Raw genomic sequence first — 22,439 nt, forward strand, 5'->3', positions numbered from 1 at the left:
CATCTTATTTGCACTCACCCACGTGAAACAGAAGAGGAAGGGGTGAAAGAATAGTTCAAGGGCCTTCTAAGAAAACTGCATGGCTTAATTAAAGACCTTTTAAATGCATCTTATTAACCTCAGCAACTGCTACTGGTTGTTCAGACCTCCCCCTCTCTAGAGGAAAAAAAGAAATATTGAACAAGTAAAACCAAACCATTATTCACTTGGCAGATTACTGTACACAAACAGCCTTTCAAGTTGTTACATTAAAGTAAACACAGCTTATATCAATATCATCTGTACTTTTCCGTCATTAGGCTGCGAGGGAGGAGATGGCCCATTTTCAAGGAAGCAATTTTTACAAAAGGAAACCATTAACTTGATATTTAATCGATGAACAAAGGAACAGGGAAGTGAAGAAGAAATTGCCCAGAAGATGGGGTTGGGACACAGAAGAGAGCTTTCTTCACAATACCTTTTTTTATATGGCATTTCCATCACACTTTTTCACGGGGACAGGGGGTAAATTTTCAAACAGGATTTCAGTGTTTTCTCCTGCTATAGTTGAAAACAGGACCTTTTCTCCTACTTTCTACTGTTTTGACTAGCACAAATGACGGCCAGATCAGAAAGTTACAGGAATAAGCACTGTTAAGGGAGCTGAGTGGAAACAGTACTGAACACAGGACCCTTGGCTGAGACACCATGAGCTCCATACGTGTCTCTTTACAACTAAGTACAGCACAGACACCAAAGTCAGTTCTAGCTAAGAACTGAAACCACTGTATTTGGCCAATGTTCAGCCTAAAGAACAGAATGTCAACTAAATGTTCATTAGATTTAAAAATTAACCCAGACTGCACCTGGCTTTATAAGCATCACAGGATGGGGGGTTCTGTGTGTGTATGGTTGTTCTCTTCTTTGATTTGGGGTGTTTTGGTAGGGTTTGTTTAATATGCACAGCTCCTCAGTTTTCACAAGAAATTCTCTCAGAAGTTGTTCAAATTGCAAAACAACATCAGGACACACCAATACAGTTGCCAAACCAGATCCCAGGAAGGTTTTGGTTGCAATTACTAGATTGTGCAATAATTACAAACTGCTTTCATTTATTCAAGAATTACAGAGAGGAGGTTCTGGCTGTGAAACACAGTGCTACATTACATCAGCTGTCTATATTGCAAGAGGAAGAAACAGCAATAGGAACATAGATGCTGTTACTCCAAACATGCAGCAAAAAAGGATGTGTAATGCAAGAAACCTATTTATTGTTGGTCAGTTCATCCAGTTTACTTAACTGACTTGGAAAGTAAACACCCTCTCCAAATCATTAAGAACCAGACCAATTCACATGTTTAAGTAATGGAAGACCCAGCTTGGGAGCCAAGTTTTAATGTTATCAATTTCTGCAGACTGGCAATTTTATCCATCTGTTTTTCTCCACTGTGGTCCTACATGTGCAGAGCTGCACTGTCAGTGCACCATGGCACCAAACAACAGAAATACTCATCAGTGACATGCTCAGGTATTTACAGAAACTCCACTTGGGGGCTGGCTCACTTGGAACCAAAACCAAGGCTGAAGTCATCCCACCAGCCCACTAAGAGTTTGGAACTGGTTTGGAAGGAGGAGGGAACAACAGCAAATAGTTTTAGGCATCTTCAGAGGGAAATTCTAGATGGAAGCTGCTAATGTTTTTTCTTCTCCCATCCTTGGCTAAACTCTTCATTTTTATTACAAGTAAATAGAGAGCTGCAAGGGAAAGCTTTGTGCCACTTAATTCACTAAATGACCAAGCCTTTTTTCATATGTAAAACACCGAGTTACTGAATTTTCCCAGCCAATTTAGGAAGTTATTTAGGTCTATTGTTCTCAATTCCTCATCATACAAGTCAACTTCTGCAGTGGCAGAAGTACCCCAGGTCTCTGAATAATAGATCTCATTATTACAGTGCTTCTAAAAGCAGATTAGACTTTCTCAAAGAGCAGCACATGATTTTACCCTCTCCCCAATATGGGTGGTTACAGAGACTTTTTCTGTGGTCTAGGACTAGTAGTTTTTTTACCCTTGTAGTGCATTACACAGAACCAGGCATTCCCTCTATGAAGGACCACAAATCCAGCTGAGCAAAGAGAGCCTATTATTAGCTTGCTGAAGCCAGTCCATGTAAAATGGATAGGGGTTTGCAAACAGATAAAGATCACCTACAGTGTTCCAAAACCTCAGCAAAGTGATCATATTCCCTTTAAATATTAAGGCACTTGTTCATCTTGCTTCCAGAATGAAAGTTCCAGAATACCATGCATTAAATCAGAATCCCAAAATCAAGCCAATGACCAATTAAAAGTTAACTGCTGGATAAAGCTGACCACTCTGCTGCAAGGGAGCTGCAGGATCTCAGCAAAGAAGGGAGACACTGGTCCCAAAGGGCTCTTTGGCTAACACAGCTTACACCCACCATCCCATAGCCATCCTCCCAGAAGCCATATGCCAGAAAAAGCAGCCTTCTTCACCAGTATCACAGAGCTCACACTCGGGCCAACACAGTTATCTCACCTCTGCAGTGCACTTGCTGCCTTTCAGCTGTGCCAGCACTTTCACACTAAAGAAGGCCTGCAGTGACAGACAGACAGACACACATGGCAGCTTCCAGGTAGTGGCAATTCCAAGGGAGTCTTCTAAAAATCCAAGCAAAGCTCCCTGCTCTGCAGCACAGAGGGACAGGCCAGGCTCTTTTTCTGTTAGCATGTGTTATTTTAGTAAAGCTAAGAAGAAATAGGTCTCTAGACTGACAGCCTGTTCTCAGCAGAGCCACGGGTTTACTGACATCAGGAAAACAACTTTTCCTAGAACAGCTCGTTCTGCCGAGGGCTGTGGGGACAGGAAAAAGAGAAGCATGTCACCAAAGCACTTCTAAACTGCCAGAATATTCCCTGCCTTCAGATTAGGATGATTTTTCCAAAATAGCCTAGGGGGGGAGAGGAGTATTGAGAAATAGCTGCATACCAGTTACGAGGGAGAGTTTCTGAGCTGTGCTTGAAAAGATTAATTATGCCAGTAATATCTTTTTAAGCAAAACCTTACAAACTGCAGAAGAACAAAAAACCCAAAAGCAATTTATTATCACGTCTCCAATTCTCCAGAGACATAAATATCCCTTAACTGCTCCACATTTTAATAATTCCTTTCCATTTCAGATGCAAGCAGACACCTGCATTTCAAAATGCAGTGCCCACAGCTCAGCTCAGGGAGGAGGCACGTGCACTGGAGCTTCTCACACACCTCACATGCACACACCACCTGCTAAACCCCGTGCCATGAAGGAGCTGATCACACACTGCTGAATACATCACTTGTTGACTACAGCTTATACACTACCCTAGGAAGCAAAGATATATAGAATAAAAATACTACCACATGCTCAAGAATTTCCTCTTTTGTTTCTTTTTAAAATACTTCTTACCCATGTTTTGGTTGAATTGGTGATAGAGATGTTTTTGTTGTTTGTTATTCTTTGATGTTTTTGGGGTTGGTTTTTGTTGCTTCTTTTTTTATTTGCAAGTACAAAAATTAAACCCACAGTTCTTGCAGTTCTGAAAATGAGTTTTGCTGTTGTCTCTGAGGTTAACCATTAACAATTTGCTTGTTGAACTTTCTCTAAAAATTACAGCAGGGACATTATTTCTCTTAACCTGATGTAATATTGCAAAAACAACAGTAAAGGAAAACTTTAGTTTGCTAGTACAATTAACACTCCAAACAACTGAAAATGACAATTCTAGAAACAATATCTAAGCCTAAACTAATCCAGAAGACAAATAGGAATAATCCAGAAGACAAATCTTCCTGAAGCATTTGTGACGAAGGCTGCCTAATCAAGTGTGCCTAGATACCTCAGCTTGACAATTCTGAAGCATTAACAGGAACAGAGCAACTTCTCAAATGCAGTTTTGTGCCCACACACCTGCTCTTTCTCCCTGTTTGTCACCTCCCCCTTCCTACACAAGGATAGGGCAGCAAAAGAAATGCACTTTTTAAAAAGCCATGCAGTTCAATAAGGTGATCAACAACTTCTGCACCTCAGCAGCAAAAGAGCTGAGCTGGGGGCTGGCTCTGCACACAGCAGCCACCACAGCTAGAGGGAAGATGGGCTACAAGAATTCTACCTCTCACCACTTTCCACAGCTGCTTGATTCTGTACTGATAGAGAATCCAACTTCACTTCCCTGAATTGTCTATGCATAGGCAACTGTGGAAAATCTTCTCCTAGCACACACAGCAGCTCTTGTCTGCTCTCCACAAAAGCATTCTGGTGGAGAGGCAGCTCTATCTTAATCTACTATGGGAACACCTCACTTGGGAGTGATAATTGCCCCAGCCAGTCCCACACTCTTTTTTATCACAGACACAGATGAGCTGCAGCAGCCAAAAATGGCAAAACATAAAATAGCCAGTACATTTTCCACTATAACATACCACAGGGGGGAAAAAAGCTCCAAACTGTGTACAACAAAACAGAAAAAGTACTTTCTCTATTTTTTTGAGGCTCATGCATCTCTGCAGTAAGTCTTTTGTCATGCCAGGTAAGCAAACTCTGCACTCCCAACCATCCAGCACCAAAGCCAGTCCCCAGGATGACATCCTGCACTCTGTGGAGAGCTCTTCCTCACTTCACTGCCCTCTGTCTCATGGAAAACAATGTCATTGTAGCATTCCCACTTAACTTTAAGGAGACACCTTTTCTATTCTATTTTAAAGGCATTTAAAAGCTTCATGTATCATTCACTATGGTTCCTCTCAGAAGAAAAGTGCTGAGGAGAATTTATGCACCTCATTAAAAGCTTGTTTCGTGCTCTTCATGCTGCATCTTGCAGTTGTACTAGCAAATGATTTTCTCATAAATAGCTGTGAGAAGAGGCCTCTCTTTGTAACACAGATTCAGACACAGGCAAATTACATGACCTAAGGAAACATTCCCTTGTATGCTCAAGTATGCCATGACAAATATACTTCAAAGTTTTCAATGGCCCATCGCAAATTGGAATACCCACTGCTAAAATACCAAACCAACCTGAAAAATCCACTTCCCTGCGAGCATCTCTGTCTTCTGTGTGGGAGCATTGCAGCTGCAGGTCTGCCTCAGAGCAACTCCACGCGCAGAAAGTCCAGGCATAAGGAACTGCAAACTGAAAACCCCCAGCAGCCCACAGAACATGCCATAGATCATTCAGACATCTGGTTCTGGAGAAAACAGGTCTGTATTTCTAGGCAGGGCTAGTAGCAAGCAAAACCAACAGGGTTTCATGGGATGTTTTAGCTTTCAATAGATGAGTAAACTCCAACAAGATATTGTTTCAGCCCTTCTTGACTTCCATCCTTGACTGGAACCCAGCACCACCATTTGCCTGTATCAACAGGACCCATGAAACAAACAAGTTAAGAAAAGTGTCTTTACATCTGGCCTGGAATGCTGTGAAATGACAAGGAATGAGCTAAAGCTGCATCTCTCAATGTAGCTTCTCCTCAGGGAAAAGCCTCAGCACTACTCCCTTCAGAATTTACTGTGTTTTAAATACAGATAAAGCCACATTTTATTTCTGCAAAGGATCACCTTTTTTTTTCCTACCAGAACGGGCAGTACAGTCTCCTCTCAAGACGCTTCTGGGTTCAGCTGGTACAACTTGGCTTTAGGGGGCAGAAACAGAGGGTTTCCCAGGCTGCTGTCCATCATTACCCTTCCCTGCAGGGCTGGCTCAGGAGAAAGAGCAGTATGAGCCCAGCAGGGATGACAGCACAACACTCAGGTTTCATGTTGCTCTGACTGTGTACTGTATTCACTTATGTACGAAGATCTGGAAAACGCATTCGTTCTGCACACCCGAAATGATGCTAACCATGACCACACTGAAAAGCAAGTTATATATAAGACAACCCAAAACTCTTAGCATCCAAAACAACAAAGTATTTTGTTTATCCTCTTACTGTAAACAAGTGTAACCGACAGCTTCTACAGACAATTTAAAATTACCACAAGCAGCCTGAGAAAAGCAGCCTGCAACATAAAAAAAAAGAGGCAGATATTCATCTACAGGTCCTCAGCTTGCAATTGCTGCAGCAGAGCAGGTATTTTAATGAAGAAAGAAGCAGAAATTAGATGGGCTCTGTCAGTCTGTCCCACACTCCTCCCAAGGGTCCTGCCATATTCCCAGAGCAGCTGAATGGCACATGATGAACATCATACTACAGCTGACAAGACACTAAATTTGTCCTTATTCAGATCAGTTCTGCTCCTGCTCACAAGTTGCTGAACATACCATAAAAGCCTGACACAAACCCTGTTGCCTGGGGACACCACAGGCATCAGATCATCTGTGCACTCCAGAAGCAAGCACATAGAAAGCTACAGCTGCAAACCCACGGCTCAGCGAGCAACTTAAAAAACCTCCACAACGCCACATTATACACAAAAAAACCCCGTTAACTGGAGGATGGTTTCTCCACCTAATAGCTCCAGATGTAAGGTGCTTGCAGCAGCTAGTGGGAGAAGCTGATCATTCTCAAACAGCTGAAACCAAACCATGCCCAACTTGCCCGGCAAGCATTTCTTAAGATCAGGACTTTAAAGAATGCTGTGGCCTCCATTAGCACATCAGTTCCTCAGTTATCACCACTACAGTTTTTAAAATGCTAAGGAGCAGCAACAGGTAGGTTTCATCCCCTTGTTTTCCCTATCTTTCCACCCTTCAAAACTGTGAAGCCCAGATGCCAGGTGAGCTGCTGAGGATCACAGCGCTGAAGCTGAAGAAAGGATGCTGGATTTCTTGTTTCCAAACAAGCATCCTCCCCTATGTCACATCACTTTCACTAGCTAAAGCAAACAGCATGTGAGAAATAGAAAACGTGAGCAGACGGAGGAGCGCCTGAAGGCCTTGTACACAGTGATACACAAACCACTAGTGAGCTCAGTATCACACCACCTCATCAGTAATTTACTGAGCTTGCAAAAATTGCCTGTATTTTTTTGCAAAGCACAAATAAACACAGAAAGCTCACCCATTTCTTTTGTCAGCTACCTTGCAGAGTAAACCCTCTGACATGTTTTGGCAAAACGAATTCTGGAGACATGTGGCTTCTCAGTCCCATGCAGCAGAGTTCTAATTATTTATTGTGAATATTAACTTATCTTTTACTACTGAATAAAAGCTTCTACACACCCACAAAGCACAATTTTTTAAAATGGGATGGATACCCCTGCAGATCTATGCCACTGAAAGGGAAACATCACAGGCCTTCTGGCAAATGCAACCTCTCCTACAGACTCATTTCTGCTGCTCACAGGCACTCCTACTCTCTTTAAATGTCTTAAAACAAGCAATAATCAGAGATCTTAACACTGATCTTCAGGCGTACAGAGTAACCTCTGTACTCACTGTGCTGAAATGCTCTGACACAGTTTTACAGCTTGAGCACCTCACAGCATCCTGACAAAAGCAAAAGCCAACACACAGGACGGAGAAGGAAGGAGGGTGCAGAATGGCAGGTGCATGTCTTGTCCCCATGTCTGTCTCAAATGGCAGGTGTGGGGCACAGTCCTTCCACCTGCCCTGCAGAATTCAGCCCTTGGACCGTTTTCCTTCCTTCAGCCTCAGCCTCTCAGCCTGTAACACCTGATTTTGTGTGCCGTTCACCTTACGGGTCAGGGATGTGGCTCACTGGCCCAGCGCCACTCTGCCCTTTCTTGGCCAGCTGGCTGAAGCTGGGGGCTACTGCTGGGACACGGCTCCCTCGTGGCCTCCTGCCACCCAGCAGAATGGCTGTGCGACCTCTGAGACACCAGGCATGTCCCTGGCCTTGGAGACAAGCCAAGCTCCAGGGCCAGCCAGCATCCCTAGGATTTATGCTGCATCCAGCATGCGGTCCTATTACAGCAGTGCTGATAATGCAGGCCAGTAAATCATGCAAAGGGATGATACAAAGGGAAAAAAATTATGTTAGAAACTCAATCTTTACCTTTTTGTTAAGTACTCTTTATGCAAAATACTCCCAGTATTGGGAGAGTAGGCCATGGAAGCTGGAGAAGAGTTAACCAAGCAATCAATCTTCCCCTGCTTCTTCCCCAAACCGCAGGGCTCTGTGCTCCTCCAGTTTGTAATTTAAAGCCAGCTCTTGGCTTCAAACCTGCAGAAAAGCACCACTGTGAAAATGCACCGTGAGTGCCAAACTTATGTGTAGGATACACCACCATTTTTTTTTCCTGCCTGCAGGAAAGGGAAGCAGGGTGGCTGTTTGGTGTGGGACCAAAGAGCAAAAAGGAATTTCTCTCTTTGGCATTTCTGAAATGCCCATTAAGGCATCGTAAACGCTAAAAGGCATTTAACAGGTACCTTAAATAGCGCTGCTCCATCAAGTACTACTGCTTAAGAAAAGCTGCCTCCCCCATGCTGAGTGTGAAATTAACTTCAGGCAGGACGCTCCCACCTCCCCCGAGAGCAGGCAAAACGCCGCTCCTCTAAAACCACAGCCGAGAAGTATTTACCCAAGATCGGTGCTTTCGCTGGAATATTGCTCACCGACGGCAACTAAGTAACTCGTTTCCGTCCCCTTCCCTGCTGTAACCATGTTCTCTCCCCGCAGCCACCCGGCAGACACAACCTGCAGCCCGGCCGAGCGGAGCCGCTCTGTCCCGCTGGAACCGGGGCTGCCAGCCGGGACAGAGCCCTCACTCGGGCTGGCACGGCCCCACAGAGACCAACACAAGGCTGCAGGGCAGAAGGGAATCAGTCTCAGAGAGCTTCGAAACAGACGAGCCCACGGGGGGAGAAAAAGGAAATCAGTTTCAAGGCGCTTTTAACTTGTTGGACTGGGAGAGATTTGACGGGGAGCAATTAAGACTTTGTTTTTTCTGCTGGAAGAAAGTTTACGCTGGGAAGAGGGAGCGGGCACGGTGGTGAAGAAAACGAAAAGACAAAACCTACCGGGGGCTCGGGGCAAAGCCCCACAGCCAGCCGAGCCCGGGCAGGAGCCGGGGCATCACAAACCCAGCTCTGAGCGAGATGCACCGGGCGCGACCGAAGTTATTTAGTGCCCTACCTCGACTGGGCAGCCATCGCGGGGTTATCCTGCCAAACGTCCTCTATCCATGAGCTCCGTCCGCAGCTGTCGCGGCTCTACCCCGCTGCCAGAGCCCGCGGGCCCATGTGCCGGCCGCCTCCCCGCCGGAGCCCGGTGCCGCCGCGCCGCGGCTCCCCCCGCCCGGGCGGCCGGCGCAGGGCTGGGGCTCGCTCATTTTGATCGACATCCGGGCGCCCGGCCCTCCCCCGGCCGCCGGCAGGGAGGGGGGCCCGCCCGGCCCCGCAGGACGGCCCCGCTCCGGCCCGCAGCCGGCGGGGCCGGATGCCGCCGTCCGCCCGGGCCTTGGCCGCGCTCGGTGTCCCCGCGGTGCCCGGGGCGGCGGGCCCTGCGGCGGAGCGGGCCCCGCGCCCGCCCCGCGCCCGCCTCCCCCTGCCCGGCCGAGCGCTCGTGGTACGGCCCGGCCTCTGCCCGGGCGGGCGGCGGCAGGGCCCGGCCCGGACCCCCGTGAGGCGCGGCCCGCGGGGCCGAAGGGCCGGGGCCGGCTGCAGGAGCAGCCCCGGCCCGTCCCGCTCGGGCCGTGCCCTCCACCGCGGCCCCGCGGGTGCTCCTGCGGCGTCTGCTTCAGCTATCTGCTGTTTTCTTTGGGGTTTTATTATTATTATTATCATCATTATTTGTGTGGGGGGGTTGGGTTTAGAAGGACAGAATAAAGCGGCACGAATTGTTCCACGTGTCGGGAGTTTGCAGCTCTCCGAAAGGAGCGCACACCGGCCGCGGGCGCGCATCCCGCGCGGATGCGGCAGGGGAAGCGCTGCTGAAGCCAGGGCTGGAATTGCAGGCCGGGAAAGCTTTGGGGAAAGGTTTGTGGTGCGCTGATGGAGCTGGTTATGCAACTTCTGCTGGGCTCTGGTCCTGGCCGCGGTTTGCAGACGTGCTCGGGAAGCAGCAATACCTGTCCTTTGCTCTGGGTGTTTCTTGGCACAATTATAGAAACAAACTGCTCCTGCAGCTGCTCTTAACTAGAAATTAACTAAGCGTTCAGCAGGCAAAAAACATTCATCCAAGATCCCTTCAACTTTTCTCTGCAACTGTGTGGTGCTAAGATTTCTACCGACACTGCAACAACATTACGTTCCTCCTACTTTTCTGGTTTAAAACACAGCTTGTGTCAAAGTACTTGGCAGATACCAGGAGCAGAATTTGTACTTGATTGTTTTCCTATTCCAGAAAACCTTTATGGGAATCTTGAGCCTGAGCTATGTCCTCAAAGATTAAATACAATTCATATCAGCTCTTTCAGGCAGAACAAAATATAACAGAAAAAAAAATATTCTCTAGATTTTCCACAACAGCTGAGCTTTCTCCAGGAAGAAAAAATTGTTTGCTTTCACCCAAAGTTTCTAGCAGTCTTCTACCTGCCCCCCTTCAAAAGCACTTGTACATCTGACAAATCAGCGTTTCTCCAAAGAAAGCTTTCTGTCACAATATGTCCTGTCACCTGTTGACTCCTCCCTCCTGTTTGTTTCCAAAATCAGCTTTTCTCACCTGGTTCTATTCACTGATCAGGGAATTATCAGTGTCCTCTTTTTTCACATTGTCTTTGTAAGATGTATTGCAAATGAAGTAAAATGCAAACAAACAAACAAACAAAAAATCAATAAAATAAGGTCTTTGTACTCTTCAGCTCATCATAAGCTCAGAAATGCACCACTGAGCTCTCTGTCTTAAAAACCTGTCCAGAAAGGCTTCCACAGGTGATCATCATTCCAAAGGGTATTTAAGCTGTATATAATATTTGAAGATCCATTCATATCTACCTATGCTTTGGATGAGACTGGAGTTCTCCAGAGGTGAAGCTTGTGATTTAAACACTTCACAGAAATGCAAATCCAACCAACAAACAAACAAAGGTGTGCAGGCAGCCTGGATGCCATTGTTACTTCACTCCAAACTCCTGGAAAGGCCAGACTACCAACCTCAGGCATCACTGGTAAAGCACAGGCTGTGGGTACATTATGTTTCTTTTATGTCCCCTCTCACCTGCTTATAGACCTACCTGTATCTGGACATGTTGACCAGAAGGATATTTCAACAGAAAAAAAAAAAAAAAAAAAGAAAAAAGAAAAAGAAAAAAAAAAGGCCCAGAAGTTTCAAGCATGAGGCAACATTATTTCTGGATAAGGATCTGGATACTGATACATTGCCACAAAAATTACCTACATCATCTACAGGAGGGCCTGTAGAAGGAAGATGGGATCTCTTTGATCACCATTAACAGTGCTGGCCACACCCAGGTGTTGGTTCAGGAAGGGGGATTCAGCATCCCTTAAGTCCACAAAAAAATGGAACATGACACTATCCTAACAAAGGTATGATAATTCATTAAGTTTGTGGGACAAATGCCAGAAGCTCGTGGCGTTGTGAAACAATTAATCAAGCATGGAGTACCAATGAAGAAGGAACACATAGCAAGCAATAGTAAAATCATTAGAATAAAGACATGGTCAGTGAGCTTTCCTGAAATACATTTCCTGTAGAGTAAAACATGTTATTTGTTTATACACAGAAATAGGTCAAATTCATGCCCTTACCACGCTGTTCAAAACACCTCACTGCACCGCACTGCATCAGGTTTTTAAACAGACACACCCCTTTACCTTCGCTGCCCTTTAATTACCGTGTGCTCTCCCGGCTCTGCTGACGAGAAATCCATCTTACCGCTGCCATTTATCGCCGCGGATGAGCCCCTCACATTCGGCGGTGAAAAGGGTCCAGTGGATATTGTGTTTCCCAGCCTGAGGGAGCCGTGGGTGGCCTTTCATTTGCAAAGGACACTTCTGCAGCGGGTCAGGAGGCAAGGGCTGTGCTCCACAAAGGCTCTGCCGCCCCAGCCCCGGGGAACAATCCCTGACCCCTGAGCCCCTCTGGCTGTCAGCGCCCTTCTGCCTTGCATCTCCCTGCTGCTGCCTTACAGAGAGCCAGAGGCTGCACACCTGCGGAGTTGCTGGTGTTCTGGCAATCCCAAACCCTACTCGAACCTGCCTTGATTCTCTTGTGTCTTTCCCCAGCAGTAGGCAAGGAGCCAGCCACAGTACAGATGTGTGTGTTGGTGCTGTAAAGCAAGGGCTACAGCCCTAATACACAGAGTTTCAAGAGTTCTGCATATTTGGAGGGGTTTGTTAATCTCATCCTCAAACTTCTGCCTCCAAAGTTGAGTTGGAAAGTGAGCAAAACTCAGAAACCCAACCAGGCAAGCACATACGAAAACCAGTTCAACAAGGTAAATGGAGCTGTGAGAAATGATGAGTCTGAAGAAGGCTGAGGCAGCAAAACTCTCTGTTAACCCTGATTCAGCAAAGCACTTCCCTCCAGACTTGTTTTATTGCATCTCCTTAACCTTAGCACTTTCCAGAACCAAAGCTGACTGCCAGGAGCACATCCTCGCTGGGCAAATCCTGGAAAGCACTTGCATTTCACTGTGTCTGATCCACACGGTGCAGCTACACTGAGGTTAGAGGAGCTGCAGGGCAAAGGAAAGAAACAGCTGAGTACAACACTGAAAAAATGGGCAGGGAACAATACAACCAAAAGGATATGTTGACTTTAAGAAAGGAGACTAACTTGGGTACAGTCTGTTATGCAAGTAATTGCTCTACAGATGTTAGGAATCAAACTTTTCTGAGAAGTGAGGAAAACAAGCCTTTATCTTTCAATATCTAAATTGAAGAAAGCAGATTTTAAAAATAAACCACCTTCTTGCAGGCACCAGACTCTAATAGAGGCTACGCCCTACTAGCTTTTGGCAGCCAACAGGAGCAATTTCTATCAGCTTACTTGGCATTACTCACTTATCACTCAGAATGCCTTAAAATGTTCCATAAAGCCTATGAACTTTGACAACTTAAGGTTCCTTCCTTGCAGATGTATTGCCAAAAAAAAAAAAAAAGAAAAAAGATAGATGTGCTTTGGAGAGTGATAGCAGGTGGTGTAAGTGTAGAGCACATTGGCAGCGGTTAAGATCTAAATGAGAAACAAATGGAAACTGCATAAAAATTATCCTTGGGAGGGTTGGGCAGGGACAGAATAATAAATTTTGCAAGTTATATGTGTGTAAAACCCTCATTGTCCAAACTTCCAAAGAATGTTCCTGCAAGCACAGTACCCTAAGCACTACATCTGCATGAGGGTCCCACTGAGACCCAGTGTCCAGCACTGATAATTTCTCAACAGATTCAAGTTACAAAAGGCATCAATTGTTTGGTAAAGGACAGCATGTTAGATTTAAACTTCCTTAACTCAGTGGTTATACTTCTTGCATTGAAGGGGGGATTATTTTGTTTAAACAATCTCAACATTTGTCACAGCACCTGGGAAGCAAAGATTTCAACAAATTAATTATTAGTTATTAGTTATTGCCAGTGTTCTGCATGTCTGTGAATTCCACTATGAAGGATCAGTTTGGGTCAGCTTCTCTAGAAGAGAAAAAGCAGATATTCAATGTCTCTTTTACACAAGAGCAGCATTGTACACAACAGATGCCACCCAAGCTTTGCTTCAACAGTCAAAAAGGCCAATGCAAAATGCTTTCTTGGAGTCAACAGTGGGAAAAACCAAAAGTCAAACAAGCAAACGTGAAAAATCTTCATTTTCCAAAGCAGCAAGTCATTCCAGTAATTGCTACACTGAACAAAAAATTATATCCAAACATTTATTTCCTCCTTCAATGTGTCCCTGTGGGTGCACAATCTGCATTTAGGTTTGAGTGTGTTACAGCCGAAATCTCCATTTTAAATTAACTCTCCAAAACAATTTTGTACTGCAAAATTAAAATACAGAATACTCGCCCCCAACACTCCCACAGAGATTTTCAGAGTTGTGTGAATCCCTAGGTTCTCCCTAGCATTTTAAAATCATCATTCAGTTATGATTATGTTCAGTGAAATACTATACAACAGGAAGGTTAGATGAAACCTAAAGAACAGATTGCTTACCTGAGGGCAGCAAATAATTTGAATTTTTGATGTGTATTAGGTTGACAGCTTTTTCCACACACAATTCCCAATACTGATAGGCTGAGGCACAACCTCTGCATCAAACACACAGCTCAGAAGCTGAGTTCAGGAAAAGCTTGTAAATGCTGGGAATTCTCCTGTAAACACTCCTTTTGGTTTCAGAGATGAAACTTGTGATTTAAACACCTCACAGAAATGCAAATCCAACCAAAAAAAAACAAACTAAGGTGTGCAGGCAGCCATTGCTACTTAATTCTGAACTCCTGAAAAGACCAGACTACTAACATCAGGCATCAGTGGTAAAGATGGTAAAGTGGTAAAGACCTCTCAGAGCCACACACACTCATCAGCAGATCATAACAAATGTTTGCAGAATTTTGCCTTAATTGTCAAGAAACAACAAAACAGATTTATAATCACCTGTCTAGAACTGCGAGGTAGTGGAAGCTGCCATGTGATGTTTGCTCTCATGGCAGGTTTTTCAAAGGACCAGCAGCTGCAAAGCCAGCATCTCTGCTGAGCTCTTCAGCATTCCCCACAGGGAACCCAACTGCAACTGGATGAGGGACACTGGCTCAAGATCTTCAGGGACAAGCTACACAGAGAGCCTGGAATGTCCAACTGGCAGTCACTGACACTGCTCCTAAACACACAGGACAAACACGTGGATCTTATGTAGCTAAGAAAGGGAGAACCAAGAGATCCATTTTTCCCTTCTCCAAGCAGTGATGCTGCATTTCAGGTCAGCTCCTAAAGAGAACTTCAGGCTTGGCCAAGAGCACAGCAAATGAGGCTACTGCTACTGGCTCCAGGATGTTTTGCTCAAGTTTAAGAATAAATGTGCGGTTAGGGCCCTCCCTTTAGACAGCCAAATAGGCCTCCAATGAATGTCAACATTCATGAAAAGGGGAGAAGAGAAAAAATGAACATTAAAAAGACAGCTATAGATTAAAAGGCAGCACTGGATAAAAATTCAAAGCAATGTTCAGGAAGAAAGGAGGAATGAGAAGGGGAAGGATCTTGTAGCAATTAAACTCCTTATGTCACTGTAGGGGCAGTTCCACCGTGTAGGGTCCTCAGACACAGCTAAGTTTCAGCCACTACACAGTTGGCACCATTTTGGCTCATCACAGTAAATACTAAAAAAAAATTCCCCTTGCTTTGGTCCATGCAAAGGGGCTGAACTCCCTCCTACAATGCTCTTCACTCACAATGTCCACCACCTATTTCTCACCATCCTGTCTGCCCCAAACTTGTCTTTGGTTCACAGGAGAGCAGAACTGATGGCATTAACATCATTGTCACAAGGTCTGGCCTGGCCTGGCTGATGGGTGTGCTGTGCAGCTGTGTTCTACAATGACTTTGGAAGAAGCAAATCCTGCCTGGAAACATGTTAAAGAAGCCTTGATTAATTAAGTACAAGATCACCTCAGCAGAAACAAAGTCTCCAACAAGAAGAAATAGGACAGAAAATGTTTACATTTCATTTTGTGACATTCATTTGCAGCATGCCACGCTCCTGATTGAGCAAAATTACTGCTGGCAGGGGTCCAGACTACAGGAGCTTTATGTGAAGCCTTGTGAACCAACCCACTTAGAGCAACTGATATGAAACAGGAGCACAGGTGCTTTGATGATTAGGTGAAGCAGCTGAGCTCCAGGTCATGGCTTTAACACCAGGTGAGGGACCATCAGACAGCCATTCTGCAAGCCACAGAAGGAGGGGTTTCCTCAGCTGAAGCACTGATCTCACATTGTAACACAGGCAGATGGAAATGCACGCACACGTGACTGAACAGGGTGTGGGGAAAGCCTGCTCTGCTGCCAACTCATCTTTACACAGCCAGAAAGCATGTGAGCAGCCAGCAGTGAAATCTAGATTTCACTGAACAATCTACAAGTTTGGTAAATGCCTTTGACAGAGTCAGGTTTTCAGCCACACTGAAGCCCCATGGATTTGTGGTTTTGTGGGCATTACCAACCTGACATATTTCCCCAAGTTACAAATGCTTTTACCGCCAAGTTATGTTTCAGTTCCTGGGAGAGTTACTGAAGAAATCCTCCTGAGGCTACCACAAGAAAAATTAAGCAGGTGATGGGGAAAAGCCAGGATGGATTCACCAAGGGGAAATTGTGCTTGACAGAGCTGATCACCTTCTGTGGCAAAGGAACTGCTCGGTCCAAGTGGGGCAGACAGTGAACATTGTTTACCTGGATTTCTGCAGGGATTTCCATATGGTTTCCCACAGCCCCCTCCTGGACAAACAGACACATTATTGACTAGACAAGTGGTCTTTGCAGGGGGTGGGGAACTGGCTGGCAGGAAGCACCCAGGAGGTGCTGGTAAACAGATCCTCTTCAGGCTGGTGTCCTGTCACACGTGGGGTCCAGCAGGGATCGATACTGGGCCCAAAGCTGTTCAATATCCTCACAAGTGATCGGTGTGATGGGACCAAGGGCACCCTGGTGAGGTTTGCCAAATGGGGGAACAGGCACTTGAGAAGTAAGACTCACCCTGCAGGAAGACCTGGACGGGCTGGAAGAGTGGGTACTATGGTAACTTGGGCTAACATGAACTCTCTGAAGTCCAACAAGGACAAGTGTAAGGTCACAGAACCTGCTGGAAAGACTGAGGTAATAGCTAGACAGAGGATGTTTTTAAATAAACATTTCACTTTGACTAGACCCTTCGTAAGGGCTTTGTTAGAATTATGATTGCTCGGCACAATTCCCTTTTGGATTCCTCTTCTGGATGAGCTGATTCATACACAGTGAGTGAAGCAACTTTATGTTCCAGAGGAAGGGGAACATTTTGAAATGCCCTTTGTGGAAGTCACCTCCTTCCATTCACCTCTTTCAGCTATGCTGAGCTCCTTTGGACTCTAAGGTGAATTTTTACAAAAACTAACTGGAATGTAACATCATCTACCTCTCCACATACATAATATGAACAATTTCTCATGTCAGGTGCTGATTTGTGTTCTTACCTAGGGCCAAGAACACTGGCAAACCTCAAAAAATTAAGTGAATGAGACAACTGGACAACATGACACAGTCAGACTGCACAATAAATTGTGGGAAGGAAGCCAGGAGGTCTTGAATGATAAGGTACCTGTGTGTTTCCCTTGGTAGCACTTCTTTTCTGCCCAGTTCCATAACCTTGGAGTGCAGAAGAAGGTTATTGTATGTCTAGGAGCCTCTGATACCATGCCCAAATTCAGAAATCAAGTTCTGAAAACTGCATTATCCCTATGTGCTATAAACCATCAAGTCACTGGTCACCCAAGAGACACGTAAATAATGTCTCTCTCACAAAAGAGTAATAAAAAGAAAAAGAAAAAAGATAAAGTGATTTGGGGGTGAAGAAGGTAAGCGTTCTTGAGGTGAATAAGGCAATCCTCCCTAGGTTCATGTGGCTGGACACACATATCCCATGTGGGCAAATATTTCTGTTGAATTCTGTGCTGAGAAAATGCTGATTTCTGAAGCAACCACCAACATGCCAGGGCTATACATCACTAGACAAGGAGTTTATGTCCAAAGTCCCAGGACCAAAAGGCCCAAGACAAGGAGCCTGAGCGGCTGAGAACACAAAGCAGTCATGGTAAGGACTTACCACAGTAGACAGAATTGCTGAATGCTTACAGCAATGCAAGGATTTGAAACAAACAAAACAAAATTTAAGCTCTGCTGGGAAGAAAATGCAGCTGTGCATAAAAAAGCAGGTTATAAAAAGGGGATGAATGCAGAATAATTATCATATGAATGGACAACTTTGCAGGGCTCACATAACTCCTGCTTAAATCTAACCTTGTTTGCCAGGGCTTTATGATTCCTTGAGAAAAGCAGAGCAGGTAGCTGTGCTTCAGGGAATTATTTCCGTTATGGGACTGGGTAGCACAAGCAGATTGTGCTGATGGGCAGACTGGCAGTGCTCTAGGAACACTACACATTGAGGAGATGCCTCCTGATAATCTCTTATCTGCAGCATCAGCATGATTATCTTTCCATAGGAGAACTGGGAATGTGGTCTTTGTGGCATTATACCAAAACCCAGCTTTAGGAGGAGCCAGGCAGTGTCACCTCAGCTTCAGAGCATTCAGCACCTGTTGAAGACATTGAGAGGATAAATGGACTTGACCTTACTTTATCATTTAATTTACTGTAAATGAACATTTTTTTCCTGGATGCATTAAGATGACCCAGACCAGTTATTTTAATTACCAGGTCAGAGATCACTGTTCCTTGAGACATTACCATTCCTTGTTAGAAGAACTAACTTTTAAAAAGCCTTGTCACATACTAGGACTGTACTGAACACTGCAGAATCTCAAGACAGATTTGAACATATGAAACCCACAACTGTGGGGACCATGCCTTATGGGATGTCTTCATTCTCTATCCAGCAGGAGGCTACACACAGGAGATACAAGGCAATGCAAGGAAAGTTCTGCTGCATTACCCAGCACATTACCACTCAAGGCCAGGGTATTTTTAAACTCACAAATGTTTGACAAGTGAAAATTTATTTCCTTGACAAGTGCTAAAGGAGCTGTGGAGAAAGTGACCCCATTCTACAGTGCATGGCCAAGAACTCTCTTGCTTTATTTTCTAACCCTCTCCAGCTTCCAAAAGGCTACTGCAGACTTGCTCAGCACATCAAATTTGGTTTACCCACCTCAAGGAGACAGAGTTGTTACACAGCAGATGCTCAGCACACTCCAATTTCAGTGGGCTTGGTCTGAAAGCTCAGCAACGTTAGAGGTGGAACCAAAATCAAGTTCCTTTACTGAAGCTTTGAGTTCCACCTCTGACAAGGCTTTAGGGAAAGGGAGTTTTAATTGGATATCCCAGTGTATCTGTTTTTGAGGACAGTGCAGGAATACCCAATCTGGCTTTAAAGAGAGCCGAGAAGGCAAAACAGACCATACAAAGCTCCTTGTTACTGAATACCAGGCTACATCTGTGACCAAGTAAACTTGTTTAGAGATAATAATTTGTTTGGGAGTCTGGCTATTGTACTGAAGATATAGTCAGAGCCCTACCAGAGAAAATTTTTGACTATGGAGGTCATCACAGTACAAGGGAGATGAAATTCATTTCCTAGAACCCACTAGAGGAAATTAGCAATTAAATCTGCTCCCAGTCCAGTGATTTATCCTTCAAGTCACGTTCTCATGGCTGGCAAGATCTTTCCAGCACTTCAATAAAACAAAACCAACCACCCTTTTCCTAACATCTCATTAAGAAGCAAAGTTCCCTGCAGAGCCCACTGGGCTGGCCAACACAAATCACTAGGCATTAAGCCCAAGAAGTGATGCTCAAACTGAGGTCTGAATGTCAGCCACAGGACGTGGTGTTCTGCCCTTTTTTTTTTTTTTTTCATTTGTTTGTTTATCCAAAGCAGCAGTGGAAATTCAGTCATCATGTCCACAGCAATACAAGATTTTCTTTCCATGATGGCTATTATCAGTTTTATCAGAAGCTGACACAAACTGGATGGACAAAGATGTGTATCTGCAAGAGATCTATACAGGCCAAAATTTCAGACACAAACGGTCATTTCCATCCTCACTCGCTCGTGGGAGAGGCTGGTGTGAAATATCCCACTCCACAAATTATCCCATGCCCAGAAGATGTGATAGATTCACCACTGTCAAATAAAACACATTCATCAGTCAGCATTCCACTGGACAGGTCACTTGAAATTGAATAGGACCTCCAGAAGGAATTTTCCAAAAGACAGAATCCAGAAGTTTAGTTAATCTCCAATTCCAACCCAGTGGCTGTGTTCCAGTTTGCAGCAAACACTACTCAGAGCCATGTGCCATGGGAGCTTGTTTTCTCATCACATATGTGTAAGTCTGCTCTTCATTGTCTTCTCAGTATTTCCAATAAAGCATTTACTTTTATCAGCCACTTTTTGTCAGCGTTTTCTTTCCTGGTGTTGAGTTGGCCTTTTCTTCTCTGCTGGCTCATTCATTCATTTAATTTGCCACTTTGCCCAGCCAGGAGAATGTCATTCTCTGAAAGAATATCTGGTGAATGAACGCTCTTAATATTCAGAGCCCTTGCTACACGGCCCTCTCAAAGCTGCTTAAATGCTGAGTAACATTTCCCTGAGTTTACCCCCGAGATAACTGCACTGAGAAGGCAGCACAGGACAGATTCTCCACTTCAGCTGTGCCAATATCCACAAGCCACTTGATGTTTGCCCCAGGTCATTGCCCCAGTGACTTGTGTGGATGTCACAAATTCAAACTTCCCCCCCAGATGATGGTTCTTTTTTCCCCACACAGGTAAATTTAGAAGGACTTGAGTTGTAAGGAAAGCAGCTGCTCAGAAGCATTCAAGTAACAACAGTAATGAACCCTCAAAACAGTTTCCAAGGAGCAACTGGAATCCCTCCTTTGTTGTCCTGCTCTTGCAGGCAAACACCAGCAAGGAAAACTAAGATATGATAAACTACTAATGGCACAGGGCTGCTTATGTGGCAAAGCATTTGCGCTCCTGTCAGCTAATTCTGGCTGGAAAAACAAAAGGATCCTTTCCCTCTTGGGTTAACATACAGGGTCAGTTCTTTAATTAGAACTATAATGGATTATATGTCGGTTTTTTCCCTAGTCTGGTACACTTCCTGCTAAAAATCAGATACCTATATAAAGGAAAATCCCTTTCAGCTGGAGCATGTCCTGGATGCTTACTCAGCAAGGCATCCCAATTCTAAATTTAAAAAAAGCCTCTCAAGATTTTTTGCCCCTGCAAATCATATAGTCAGCATAGTAAGAAAGCACACAGCAATTTTCCTTTCAAGGAACTAGGCTGCTTAATAATTTTACTTCTCATTTCTTCAAAGGGGGCATAAGGATTTTAAGTAATCTAATCTTTTGAAAAATAAGATGAGCATATTTCCAACCAGATTTTCCACAGAAACCAATTTTAAGCCATCCCATTGCATAAGCACAACTATTTTTTATAAGTTTTGAGCTGTGGGGTCTGTTTCAACCAAAGTGACCACATAAGTTGTCCAAAAGGAGAAGTTCCACCTGCTTACCAGAAAACAGACAACCTTCCAGTGTCCTCAGCAAGTGTCAGACTAGAGAGCATTCAATCTTTATTCAATATTCTATTCTTCAGCATTGAGACAAAAACCCAAAGAAATTCAGAGCACTTCTCAAAAGAGGCCAATGCCACCTTTCACCATACATGCATGATTTTTCAGAAACACCTGAATGCTTTGCGTGTGCATGTGTTTCTTTTTTTTGTGCAGATCTCTGCTTTTTTTTGTTTTTGTGTGTTTGTCCTTTTTCTGAGGTTAGCTATCCTCTGTATTTTTGTGTGTTCACCATTCAAAGGAAATTGAGTATAACACACCACACCACAGATCACCATCGTATCTGTGAGAACAAGCAGCAAAATCTGGAGTTGTTTACTGATCTGTGTTTCCCATAAGCTGTAATCTGATGCAAGATGTTTGTGCTGTACTTGCAGCACGCTATACAAAATCTGTACCTGTTTCTACATTGTTTGGCATGTACCTGAAAACATTTGAAAGAATTTAACTGCCTTAACTGTGCTGTCTGGTTACCATAACACTTTGTTTTGTTTCTAAAACCCAGACAAGCCCAAACCCTGTGAACTCACTATTTATGTTAAAGCAGCTGCAGTGTATTAACTAGCTGTGTTTACTTACTTTGCCTGTATAAAACTGTTGTCTTGAAAAATCTTCTGTCTTCAATTTATAGCTCCTTCACACAGGTGTACTGCCAACATGGCTAACCAATTACCTCTGCTTCTATCTACACAGAACTGATTTTCCTTCCTCAGACTGTGGTGCTCTGTAAAACACACAATTTTGTTGTTATGCTGGAGGGAATAAAATACACAGTATTACTGAAAAGCGAAAAAGGCTCTTTCCTTTTTTAAGTCATGTTCTTGCAAGGCAGTGGTCACCTCAGTTTTGGGACACTGGAACACTGCAGGCTACTATTTTGAAGAGTCAAAACCTTGAATAATAACCAGCCTCTGAACTTATTTCCACCACTTCAATGCAGACTGCTGTTAAATCAGCACTCTTACACTCTTCCTGACAGTGCAAAAGTTCTGTCAAGGATTGCTGGGACAGGAATATTGCCCAAGCCCTCGAATGACCACTGGAGGCTGATGGCATTCATCCACCCTCCAAGGCTCCCACAGAGCTTAAAATGAAAATTTTCTACCACAACAGTTGACTGTTTACAGTATCACTAAACCACGGAGCTACTTAGAATCCAATATCTTGCCTCCAACCTCAAGCCCTAAGCAGAGTAGGTTACACTGTTGTCACAACACTGCTGTAGCAGCGCAAACACACCCCCTAAAAAAGTGATATG

At 44.5% G+C, this 22,439-nt stretch overlaps 1 protein-coding gene and 1 long non-coding RNA gene across 5 annotated transcripts in view; both read right to left on the reverse strand.

Annotated features, from left to right (window-relative positions):
* Positions 1-9,382, reverse strand: part of AFF1 (ALF transcription elongation factor 1) — a 67,114-nt gene extending 57,732 nt beyond the window's left edge. For 2 of the 4 annotated variants that reach the window (XM_064416747.1, XM_064416746.1), the window contains exon 1: positions 8,520-8,661. In XM_064416747.1, coding sequence (XP_064272817.1) covers positions 8,520-8,602 — 83 coding nt within the window. In that variant the 5' untranslated portion in view covers positions 8,603-8,661. Of the gene's footprint in view, positions 1-7,993; positions 8,137-8,519; positions 8,662-9,073 lie in introns of those variants that run through there. The other 2 variants (XM_064416749.1, XM_064416748.1) reach the window with 2 other exon arrangements.
* Positions 9,383-14,679: 5,297 nt separating this feature from the next.
* Positions 14,680-16,988, reverse strand: LOC135298805 (uncharacterized). The gene is made up of 2 exons (XR_010360830.1): positions 15,548-16,988; positions 14,680-15,449 (listed from the first exon to the last, which is right to left on the reverse strand). It is a non-coding gene; the product is annotated as an uncharacterized LOC135298805 (long non-coding RNA).
* Between the last annotated feature and the right edge of the window lie 5,451 nt (positions 16,989-22,439).

The sequence above is a fragment of the Passer domesticus genome, chromosome 4 (assembly GCF_036417665.1).
Source record: "Passer domesticus isolate bPasDom1 chromosome 4, bPasDom1.hap1, whole genome shotgun sequence".
Classification (NCBI taxonomy): Eukaryota; Metazoa; Chordata; class Aves; order Passeriformes; family Passeridae; genus Passer; species Passer domesticus.